The 12,422-nt window shown below is 39.5% G+C and overlaps 2 protein-coding genes across 29 annotated transcripts in view; both read right to left on the bottom strand.

The window, feature by feature from the left end:
- rims2a (regulating synaptic membrane exocytosis 2a) overlaps positions 1-4,346 on the bottom strand; it is a 99,044-nt gene extending 94,698 nt beyond the window's left edge. For all 27 annotated transcript variants that reach the window (XM_077721421.1, XM_077721422.1, XM_077721424.1 and 24 more), the window contains exons 1-2: positions 4,127-4,346; positions 3,486-3,674 (exon numbers count right to left, since the gene is read on the bottom strand). In XM_077721421.1, the coding sequence (XP_077577547.1) occupies positions 3,486-3,658 (173 nt within the window). In that variant the 5' untranslated portion in view covers positions 3,659-3,674; positions 4,127-4,346. The remainder of the gene's footprint in view (positions 1-3,485; positions 3,675-4,126) is intronic.
- Positions 4,347-6,754: 2,408 nt separating this feature from the next.
- dcaf13 (ddb1 and cul4 associated factor 13) lies at positions 6,755-12,374 on the bottom strand. 2 transcript variants are annotated; one of them, XM_077720881.1, is made up of 12 exons: positions 12,148-12,374; positions 11,502-11,701; positions 11,302-11,409; positions 11,123-11,212; positions 10,798-10,953; positions 10,167-10,244; positions 10,002-10,084; positions 9,679-9,843; positions 9,362-9,497; positions 7,948-8,111; positions 7,353-7,479; positions 6,755-7,214 (listed from the first exon to the last, which is right to left on the bottom strand). In XM_077720881.1, the coding sequence occupies exons 1-11, from the start codon at positions 12,215-12,217 to the stop codon at positions 7,392-7,394; spliced, it is 1,338 nt and encodes a 445-aa protein (XP_077577007.1). In that variant the 5' UTR covers positions 12,218-12,374; the 3' UTR covers positions 6,755-7,214; positions 7,353-7,391. The 2 variants fall into 2 exon arrangements, with proteins under 2 accessions (XP_077577007.1, XP_077577006.1); XM_077720880.1 differs by having other exon boundaries at positions 6,755-7,479.
- Between the last annotated feature and the right edge of the window lie 48 nt (positions 12,375-12,422).

Raw genomic sequence — 12,422 nt, 5'->3', positions numbered from 1 at the left:
TCTGATGCTTTGTTGAATTAAATTCCACAAGCAGAGGGTCCCGACTTTGTCGGTCCCACCTGCTTGGGAGACAAAGCCTCTCCAAGAAGGAAGAACTGAGCTGATTCATGCAAGACAGCATTACAGCTGCCTTCCAGGCCATCAACTACTTGGGATTCCCTGTGTTGGATTCTAAATGTGGATGTTGAAACTAACACTTTCCAGAAATGCTGCTATGCGATTGGACCACGACTACACATATAGACATGCTATAATGGGTTACTCCATTGTGGTGTTGGTGTTTGATTCAGGAACTGCTGGCAATGCAACTAATCACTCAAAGACAAGCTAATCCGTCGCAGGTTAAGCATTGGGCATATGAATGTTACCTAAATATACTCGGTAATCCATGCTTGAATGATTCATAGGTAAAGAAAGAGGGTATTTACTTATTTGATGACTCATGATGACTAGCTTTTCTATTTAGACAATGAAACTAGATAAATAGCTCGACAGAAGTCCTTACCACCCAAAAAAAAACAGCAGGGGGACGTTTTATGATTATAAAACAATACATGATGAAAAAGCTATATACTCAACTTTGCAGCAGAAGGCAAGCCTACAGGATTTAAGCTACAAAGGGCACTATGTCCTGAACTCTCAATTATCAGGTGGTTGAATGGGGAGTTATATTTTTCTCAGTAGTGAGCCAATATAATAATAATAATAATAAATACTACAACTACTACTACTACAACTACTACTATTACTATTATTACTACTACTACTATTACTACTATTACTACTACTACTACTGCGACTACTACTACTACTGCGACTACTACTACAACAACAACAACTACTACTACTACAACTACTACTACTACTACTACAACAACTACTACTATTACTACTACTACTACTATTACTACTATTACTACTATTACTACTACTACTACTACTAGTACTACTATTACTACTACTACTGCTATTACTACTACTACTACTACTACTACTATTACTACTAATAATAATAGTAATAATAAGAGTAATAATAATACCTATAAAAGTAATGAGGAGGGAGATTGAAAAGGTCTTTTTGGTTCAAACAATACATAACACAGCTGAGGTAGCTGTGTCTTAGAGTAGATGAGTCATGCTTCTCATGCAGTAGTGCTATGTAGCGATTGCATGACTTTCTTTCCATTAGGAATGCTTCCTTAGTGCAAATATTTACTTGCTGATGGAAAACAACAGCTCTAATGCACCATAAAAGCTTGTAGAATAGAGAATACGGCTCACACTAAAGTCTCTAAGGGCAAGCTTTGAGGCAAATGGGAATAAACCAATGTGGGGCAGTTGTAGTCATTTGGTTAGCTGAAAAAAAAATAATGGTCATTCAATTAGGTACACATATGCAGTGTGAGAATCAGAAAAAAAAGTTCCTTAGCAAAAATAATAAACAAGCAGTGATGATCTGTCTACGCTAGGACTGGGCAATAATCGCAATATCTTATAAAAAAAAAAAAGAGAAAAGGGCCGCACAACAATCTGAGGGATCTAGGCAAAGTCTTTCACCTGGTCAATGAACATCTTACGTGGGAATTGGGTTATATTATCAAACTCATTCACTTGTGAATTTAAAAATGAAATGAGTATCAAGAACATTAGTACATACTAGAAAGAAAGACAGAAAAAGAGAGTGAGACGGAGAGAAAGAACAGAAAATGAACATTGAAGAAAGAAGGAATAAAAAATGAAAGGCAATAAAGAATGAAAGAACATTGTACAACAATTAGGTGTTTAACACGTCAGCCTCACAGCTTTGGGGTCCTGGGTTCAAATACAGGTCGGTCCATCTGTGTGGAGTTTGCATATTCTTCCCGGGCCTGAGTGGGTTTTCTCCAGGTACTCCGGTTTCTTCCCTAATTCTAAAATATTGAATGTAGGCCACCGATTCAGGGTGTCCCCTGTTTCTGGCCCGAAGTCAGCTGGGATAGGCTCCAGCGTTCCCGCGGCCCTTTTGAGGATAAAGCGGTTCAGAAAATGAATGAATGAATGTACAAAAATGAATGAGACAATGAGAGATGAAATTGAAAACAAGGGTAAAATCATGAGTCACAAATTTGGTTGCATTTTCATTATTCTAAAGCCCACTTAGTCAGTCAGTAGATGCTCTCCTTAAACTATGCTGGGTTATTTTCCCACAATGTCACAAAATACGACAAGTTCATTTTGATCTCAACAATTTTCATCAATTTGTGTATAGTAGTAACAAACAGCCGGCATCAGACTACAGTAAGAAGCCACTTGCATCATTTACACCAGGACTTGTAATGACTTCACCTTACTAGAGGACATTTGCATTAAAATAAGCCACACAATCATTCATTCATAAATTCATTTTCAACACCAACTGGTCAGGGTCAAGGTTTGCTGGAGTTCAACAAACTACACCCAAGACAGGTCACCAGTCAGTCATAGGACACACACAGAGACAGACAACTATCCACACAGACAACCACACTGCCAGAGAGTGGGTATCGATTCCACACTTGCCCTCACCGAAGTCAGGGGAGTGAACCACTACATCATCGGGTGGTTTAGCCACATAATCTTTATTGACATTTACAACCACCAAAAATAACCGCTTCTGTTTTTCTTTTTCTTTTTAAATACAAATAAATAAATAAATAACAATACATTAGCCACTTGGCTAGCATCCCACTATAAAGCAGTCACGGCTGACACATTAAAAGGTTAACGGAATCATGACGAAAATCCTCCTGGTCAATCTTAAAAATAACCCAACCAGCCAGCCTTGAATGGACAGCTCCTGGTGCTGAAAAGATCTGTGCGACATAAGTGCATCCAGGGAGAGTGCAGTTAAACGTGCACGTGCGGGGCCGCTACATAAAACCCCTTAAATCAGTGGTCTCCAAACTATTCCACAAAGAACCACAGTGGGTACAGGTTTTCATTCCAAAAAGAAGACACATTTCCACCAATCTGGTGTCCTACAAGCGCAATCACTGGTCTTGTTTTCTGCTGAAATCTCATTGGTCGAACTGTGTGTGTGCTGGATCGGTTGGAGCAAAAACCTGCACCCACACTCGCCCCCGAGGACCGGTTTGGGGACCCCTGCCTTAAATAATCTTCCCAGCAGTGTATTGTGTAATGACATTGACACTCCTGAGTAAAGGTGAAGTAACTTATCATGTTGTTTTACGTGAAAATGGCATCTGTAACGACTCCAGCATAGTGTGGCTGTATAATCCAGCACTATGGAGGAAATATTGAATTACTATAAGAAAAAATGAATCATCTATTGGAACAATGAATGTATAGTAATGATAATAATTACAACGTGACTATTTCTGCCATGGCTTGGATGTCAAGAGGCAACATGACCCACACAACACATCATCATGGAGTTTATCAACCAACTAGCTAGCATCCACAGCAGCAGTATGGACAAAATGACACACACATAGACAAAATCTTACTTTAACATGGACTGTTCCTTCGCCTCTTCCTTTTTTTGTCGGTCCATGACACCGAGGATGATCTTCCTCTCCTCCTCGGTGAGGTGACTAAGGTCCGGCATCTCCGGCATGGCGCCGGCCGCCGCCGAGGCAGCAGGGCCAGGACCGCCCCTGGGCCCTTGTGGAGCGGACATCTTTTACTCACAGTGGCTACAAACATCAGAAACGAAGGGTTTTTAGTTTTTCCAGATAACGCCAATAAAACATTTAACATCGGGAGGAGGGTTAGACGTCCAGAAGTGCACCGACAGACAGCCCGGTGAAGCTAATAGATGACACGACGGTTCATGCATATGATGGTTTGCTGCAGAATTAAAACGTCAAAAAATATGATCTCTTCCAATTTAAAGCTCGCGAAGAGAGATCCAGCGCGTTGTGGGGTTATGAAACGAAACTGTAAAAAACAAATGATTGGTAGTATTTTAGATAGTACATGGTGAAATCAACACATAAACATTAGTGCTGTCGAGAAATCATCCCAATACTAGAAATGGATGCCTTGAATAGAAACGAATGTTGCGTAGTATTTGAAATATCATCCCCGTTTAGGATGATGTCCAAAAAAATAAAGCCAACATGTTCAAGAGAAACGCGAGTCTTGCCTTTTATTTTGCAGTCATGGTAAATCCTGTCTAACCCATCGTTGCCATCCCTCAGAAAGGTTTCACTCGCATGTTAGAATAAAACACGTATCCTTTTGTTTTTGGAGTCCTTCTGTCTCCTCGGTCCCTGTTTGGCTGTTTTCGTCCAGGTTGGTAATAGTTGGAAGAATTCTTATAGGGACAAAAATGGATGCAACGACCGAGGGATGAAGAGGGTAAAGAGAGATGGGGGCGGGGGACAGAAGGGGCGGGGCGACGGATACACGTAGAAGAACCAAAACCGAGGACGCTTGGATGTTCATTGACAGCAGGCGTAAAGCAGCACGGCAAACACGGAATGGAGCCACTGCGCAAGATTGAGCATTCTAATGCTGGAGGATTAAGGGAACCAAACAAGGTCCCACAGCCCAGTTTTTACTGGCATCAAGCAAATGACAAGAAAATCATTGAATATGACCCACACAAGAAGCTTAAATACAGCCTACCTTTCTATGCACTTCTCAGTTATAACACTAGATGGAGCTAAATACTGAGACATTCCTTGATTTTGTGTAGCGCCTTTGCTCACAAGGGACGCGCAGGGGGACATATACCAGCTGAGTGGGTTGGGTTTGGCGACTGCCTGAGTTGGTGGCCAGCCAATCGCAAGGGAAAAGAAGATGGACATCGTGGTCATATTTATACTTATCGGAGATTTAGTGTTGAACCAGTCTACCTTGCATGTTTTTGCAATGTTGGAGGAAACTGGAGTAGACGGAGAAAACCCACACAAGTCTGAGGAGAACATGCAAATTCCACACAGGAAGATCTGGACGTGGGATGGAACCCTCAATCTCAGAACTTTGAGGGCAACACGCTAACCTGTTGTCTGATATTCCGATTGTGGAAGATGAAGCGGGGAGAATGGGGGGGAGGGGGGGGGCTAACTTTTCTCTATCCATTTGGGAGGTTGAGATTGAAAACAGTAATGTTCATTTCTCCAACAGACCAGCACCAGGTTGGTGCCTCACTATTAAAAAAGAGAAAAATGATACAATGTAATACATTGAATTGTGATTTTCTTGCAGTTGTAAGGTATTGAAAATTCTGCAATGTTTGTTCACCAGGGGTGCTCGAAACGTAGATCACAATCTACCAGTAGATCGCACAACACTAAGATTGGATCCAGTCTCTGCATTGACTTAGCAATGCAATTAGTATATACATTTGGCGTATCTGCAGTAAGTAGTGAATGAACCCTAGGTGGATTATCACCCCCGTTCCCACTTACTCCCACCCATAGATGTTCATAAACATAACTGCTGAGCTTTGTCAGGAGCCAGGAAAAACGGTAAAGGTGATCAACTGCATGAAAAGTAGATCTTGAACAGAGGTGGGTAAACCAGGCCTCTAAGGCCACTGTGGGTGCAGGATTTTGTTCCAACCGATCCAGCACTGACAGTTTATCCAATGAGATTTCTGCAGAAAACAAGAAGCACCGGATTGCACTCCACTGATTGCACTTGTGGGAGACCAGATTGGTGAAAAGTTGTCCTCTTTCAAGGATGAAATGAAAAACTGCACCCACTGCGGCCCTTTTCTGGAATTGTTTGCCCAACCCTGATCATGAGGAATAAAAGTTTGAATACCCCTGACTTGCACAGTCCCGGCCTGCACAGGTGCTGCAACTTAAGGGCAAAATATGAATCTACACTTTGTCCAACGGCACATCAACAGATGGGGAATCATAGCATGGAATCAAACCGCTGACCATTCAGACAACACAACCAATCAATAGTGGCCTGGTGGGTGAGTGGTGGACATGTCTGCAATTATCTGTTTTAAAAATGTAAGGGGATGGATTTCAGTTAGACCTGTGAATTCTCAGAATTTTCTGTCCCTCAAAGAATCTGCAAATTTGGACACCCTTGGTTTAAACATACATATTAGTTGCAGGTATGTACAGTGCTTTATTTTCTACAACATAAAAACGTAAACATAATAAAAATGTCAATTATTTCCCTGTAATTAGAAATAGTTGCATCTAATTAATCATCAGAAATGTATTCACATCAATTGTAGAAAGCTAAACCTTTAGACTGAATAATTTGCTGTAGTCAAAAATAATTGGTGAGCAATTCCTTGTTGCTCCTGAAAATGTTATAAACCATCATTTCAGAAACCTTGTTAATCACTCTCGTCTCAACCTTACGCAGGTAGTTGTGGGGATTGGATTTAAATGACAGCTTTAAGAGGATAGAAGGAATACCTCACAAGACCTGTAATCAAATTAGCGCCACGTCAAACAACAGGTCGCTGAAATGCTTTAAATCAAACAGTGACATGATGGCTCATGAATTTTAAATGAAACATTTTAGAAAACCTAATATTTACCACTAAACAATACCAAAGCAAATATATTTTGAGTTTTTTCCTAATATAAATAGGAGATTGAAAAATATTTCATAAGAACATACCCAACATATACAAAAACGACACATATGGTTATAAACCTCATGGAATTTAAATTTAGCCCGATCTGGAGTTTCATACTTAAATTACAATGCAGGAAGATTAGAATATAATTGATTAAACATTAAGTAATACTGGAATTGTGTTTTAAAAAAAGTGAAGACAAGCACAGTGAAATTGACTGGCAGATTCTGAATTTATTTCTTACTCAAATCCACTGGTTGAAGTCACATGGACAATAACAATATTGTGTACATTAAAGCAGTATTACTCAACAGTTTGAGAACCCCAAAATTCCTGAACAGTACATAACCAAACATAAAATGTTTGAAAATGTAAAAAAAAAAAAGTCATTATATATTACGTGTTCTCTAGCAGATGCACTTGGTATTAGATTTGAGTTTGTTGATTTAATAAACACATAATTGAATATGGGGACAGGAAGCAATACCATCTAACTCAAAAGCAACTTATTTTTTCTGCCCAGCACTAGTATATGGCACTGGCATAGACATATTCTAATACGAGTCCTGATCAATTAAGTAAAAGTTGACCAATTTCCTCCAATCCCTATGATGATCTTTGTCTGCAATCTGGTTTGTCAAGCACCCTTGGTAAAGGCCAGGTATAAGGGAACCTTGAATGAGTCAAATTTGAACACGAGACAACACACTTTGATATTAATTGAAAGGTTAAATTGGAATGCTTTGTCTTGTCAAAACATTTCCTGTGAAAGGGTGCTTTCAAGATTCCCAGGTGAAAACAGTCTGCTCACCTGCCGAGTATGTTGCCCCTTCATATTGCAGTTCTGTTTTTAGCTCACCACAGAAACAGTGTGCTTCTGTTTTTCAGACAAGATAGGTATAGTTCCTGGCTTGCTGTGTAACCGGATATTCCTCTCCCTGAAAAACAAGGATGAAAGACAGTGAGAAAAGTCTGCTGGTGATAACAGATGGGATGAAAGACTTAGGGGTGAGCAAACAGCAGGAGGAAAATACTGCATGATCAAACAGCAAAATTACTAACAACTACACAAATGCACTCTAAGAATATCACATTAACCACACAAAGCACATTATTCTGCACACAAACTAGCTCACTGAGAAAACCGCTGGTAAATCAAATACAGTGCACTGTGGCTAGGGTGAAGTGGGACAATCAATCCTCCATCTAAATAGTGAAAGTGCATATACAGGATGGAATGGAAATTTCTAATAGGGAAGCCCTGTGAAGGGGATTTTCCATGAACTGAATGGAAAGAAAGATGCCAAAACTGGCAGCAAACCAAGGCACCAAAACCGATGCACTTGGACTCCATGGACGCCACCTTCAATGAGCACTATTTAACAGGAGTGGACAAAATGACTCACTTTCTGCGGCGGGCAGCTTTCATTTCTTTCAGCTCCTTGGCCTGATTGTAGATGGCCTTAGGGAGATGTCGATGATGCGCGATGCGTCGGATCTGCGGGAAGTGCTTGAACTTCTCTGTTAGCTTTTTGCGGTAGTTGGTGACGTCCCTCTCTCGGGGTGGAAGCTAAATCGTGAGAAATGGAAAAGTTGGATTTAATCCACATTACTGACAGTGTTTTGATCAGTGAATTATGACAAAGAATGACCATAAAATGACAAATATCTCAAACAAACAAAAATAAATAAATTATCTGAAAACTGTGAGAGGAGACGTGTGTGCATGAAGAACTCATACTTATTAGTTTTATTTGAATATTTTAGTAAATGCATATGATGGTGAACGAATCATATTTTTGGCAGCAAGACCATATGCTCGTATGTTTTTATAGTTCTTAATGTTTCCCAGACATTTGTGCACAAATCTTCATTCTTTTAGGAAGAATTCTAGGTTTCATTAGAGCTTATTTGGAAAATTGAGAAAATAAATTAGCTATTTGCATACTAAATACTCTTTGAAAAGTTTTGTGGAAGTAATTTATGTAAGGTGTTGTCTGTGCCTTTAAATAAAGTTTTCAAAGAAAAAAAGGGAACTGCAGCAACTTAAAAGAGAAGTTTTCACGGATGGCTTGATTCAGCATTTCTATATTTCTTGATAATCAAAGACAGCCCCAGCTTGATTGTTAATGCTTCATTATGTTGCGAGCGGTCCGCTTTAAGTAATTGGTCGATTTAAACTGCTGATAGGAGCAGACCCTGTCTGATTTCTTTAAGTGCAATACTTTTGAATAAATCTTTCCTTACAGAGTGACAGTAAAACATCCGCTAAGTGAGCCAAAATTCCAAACGGCAGCATTAAGAAAATAAGCAGGAGACTCATTTGTAAAAAAATGGCTGAAGGAAATGGGGGGGGGGGGGGGCAGCATTGATTATTATTACAAAGCTATAAATGATATTTGCTAAATTAAAATACTTGCTAACCATTAACAGGGATTTTTATTTAACAGATGAGCACAACTCACCGGAGCAAGGGGAGCTACTTATTGTTTGACAAACTGCACTGCCTGACAAGGTAACCGTGTTGAAAGATGTCAATACTAATTAATTCCTAAGTATTTTATCAAACAACTCCAGAGGTGAGTAGATGTCCACTGGGCTTCCTTCTACTGGTAATTTCCCTTAATAAGAGTGATATTGCCCTGAAGTAAGAGTGATATTGCCCTGAATCAGAATGTTTAATTTATCCTGACAAAGCCAAGGTGGGTGTCAGGTAATTAATCAGGTTATCTGACAATTGAGGAAGATTGAAGTTTCATTTAAAAGGGTGTAGTCTATTTGAATAGAATTCCAAACTTTTTAGTAAAAAAATGTACGTACCACTCCTAGTTTCTCGGATGCATTCGCTTTCCACAGACGAATATTCATTTCATCTGACCCACTCAGAATGTAGCGGTTATCGGCTGACCACTTTATGGAGATAGCATGCTGCATGCGTTGGGTGTGGTAGACCTCCCTAGCGAACACGTAAACAAAGTAAAAGTTGAAGTAAACTCAATGTTTAATCAATGAGTGGGAATTTTAGACATGCACTCTTCAAATAGTGTTTGATGAAGTACTCATTTCAATAATTCCCAACACCTTCAAAGCCCAATTGGGACTCAAGTTACAGGAAACAACTTCTGCCTTTTGCTTACCTACTATGGCCCTCATTTTTGGGAAAAATGCGAATGGTCTTGTCAAAACTAGCAGATGCAAACTCTGCACCAGTGGGGGAATAGTCAACATCCAGCACTGCAGAAACATGGTCTTCGTGTACCATGAGCGGCTTGTGCAAATTTCTCATGTCGTATGTGTAAAGACTAGAGACACGTAAAAGGACAAAACATATTGCAAGAGACACTTTAAAAACAATAGTGAAAAATATCAAGGGAAAAAAGGGCAATCGAATCCTCCTCCCCCCAATAAAAATACATTTGCTAAAAATGGGGACGTCTAATATTGTTACCAATTTACTCACTTATAGTCTTCATTACAAGATGTAAAGTGATAAGCCTCCATTGGATTCCAGCACAGTGTGTTGCTTACCATTGTCATAATAACCTAAGAAAGGGGGGGAAAAATCATTAAAAATATAACTGAATGCAAAACTGAAACCTGAAAAAACAAATTGTCATCATCATACTTTTTTAAGTGGGGCTGCTTCTCTCATGTCATACAGTACAATGCTTCTGTCAGAGGCGCAGCTTGCAAGCAGTTCAGTCTGACAACAACAAAAAAAATAAGGTCAGCATTACAGAATTGATTCAACCTCAAGGCTAACATTCTACACCGGTTAAATCACATAATGAACTAAACTTAACTAGGCCACTTATAATCCATAACCGAAATTTGTATTGGTTTTACATGGCACAGGTAAAATATATGATGGGATTTAAAATAACAAATATGACTTTATTTTATATGGTGTACCGCGTACAGGAGGATAAAAAAAAAGAAAAAAAATGGAATTAACTTCAAATTAAGCATTTTTGAAGGGGAATCCCTACTTCGCGGAAATGCACTTATCGCGGGTGGTCCCGGTCCCCATCAACCGCGATAAGCGAGGGAACACTGTATATCATTGCGGACAATTCTGTGGTTGTGAACTTTTACTCTTAGTTTTCACTGTAGAGTCTAGTTTTCAGTGCATGGTAGACCACTAAACCTACCCATGAGTGCATTGTGCATACAGTTGTGGTCAAAAGTTAACGTACACTTGTGAGGGACATAATGTCATGGCTTGTTTTCTACTCCGAGAAAACTACACAACTCACCTGCACTTTGTTAAAACGAACAGAGCTGAAGCTGTCTACACCCCAAGAAAAAGAACGGATGGGGCTGCTCCTTTGCTCATCCCAAATGTCCACTTGCTGGCCACATGTTGCAAACAAACCGTCACGATGATGATGGTCAAGCCCTGTGAAAACTGTCTGCAATGGAAAGGGATTTAGTTTAACAATCTTCATTTTGTTGAACTTTATCGATTTGGATACCAACATAGCTATTGGGATCCCATTGGGCAATGCCATGTAATTGAGCGAAGGTGGATCTTGGTCCTTTTTTTTTATATCAACTAATAAGGGGTTGTCCTCTCCATACCTTGCCTAGAACTGTACTAAGTGGCTCCACTGCCTCACCATAACCTGGTACTTCCATTTTCCATTGCTTAATTGTTTTGTCATCCCCCACCTGTAACAAGGCCATTCCTTTTAGAAGTGATATATGAAAACCACATGTATATCAATAGGCATTTCTGCCATGACAAAAGAACTAGTCACCGTGAAGAATGACGTTCCACAAAAACGGACAGTGATTCCACGAACAAAACCTTCATGGGCTTGGAAAGTGTAGAGGCATTCACGTTTTGGAAGATTCCACACTTTAACCTATGGATGATATAAGAGAAACATGAGTGGCTTCATGCTACATAAAGAAATATCTGAACCATAATACATGTGTACAGTAAGTGAATGATTACCTCTCCATCACAAGCGCCAGACAGAAACGTGGAGAGGCTCTTAGGGTGCTTGGCCATACAGTTCACTCCATCTCTGTGTCCATCCAACGAGGCCACAAAAGGCTTTGCAAACACCCTTTCGAGCTTAGTGGCATTAAGGGCCCGGGTATATTCTCTGCATACTTCAAATGGGTGAAGTGTAGGGTCGTAGTTTCGAGGAACTGGTGGAAATAATAGACACAAACATATTTTAGTTATCTTTTTTTTTTTAATTTAATATTTAGGACAAATTCTCAGAGTCAGTCAACAAAAATGTACTATATTTTCTCGCATACAAGTCATAATTGTAACAAAAAAATATAGGACTGAATTAAGGGTACAACGTATATGCGCACAATACTTAAAGCGTTGCTATAATATTTTTCACTAGTGGACGTAGGCAAATTATAATTTACTAGTTGTTGGTTATTTGCTGTTTTGCAGTAAGAAAACAACCATTACTAGATGAATTACTAACATCCTTACGATGTTGATATAGAATAAAAACAAGATAATACTGTTTTTATAAATATTCTTTGATGTAATGTTTTTAATTGTGTGACTCTTAATTTGTTCCCACAGCTACAAAGGCTAGAAGTAGATAGCATAGATGTTTTCCTTTACTTACCACGCTGAATATCTAGCTTGGTTTCCCGGACGTAGTCGTCCGGGTTCCTTGAAAGAACTTTTACTTTCATTTTATAGTAGGTAAAAGGATGGTGAAATACAATTAATTCAATTCAGGATTAAAATGATCCAAACAATCAAAAAAGGCTGCAGCACATGTTTTTGAACGGAAAAGTCGTTTACGAAAACCAGGGTGCATTGTGGGAATCGTCGGATGCCCGTCCCACCGTCCTATTACGCCAGAGAGGAAGTTCACTATATTACGCAACAAAAATA

The sequence above is a fragment of the Stigmatopora nigra genome, chromosome 7 (genome assembly GCF_051989575.1).
Source record: "Stigmatopora nigra isolate UIUO_SnigA chromosome 7, RoL_Snig_1.1, whole genome shotgun sequence".
Classification (NCBI taxonomy): Eukaryota; Metazoa; Chordata; class Actinopteri; order Syngnathiformes; family Syngnathidae; genus Stigmatopora; species Stigmatopora nigra.
This window is presented reverse-complemented; position numbering and strand designations above follow the sequence as displayed.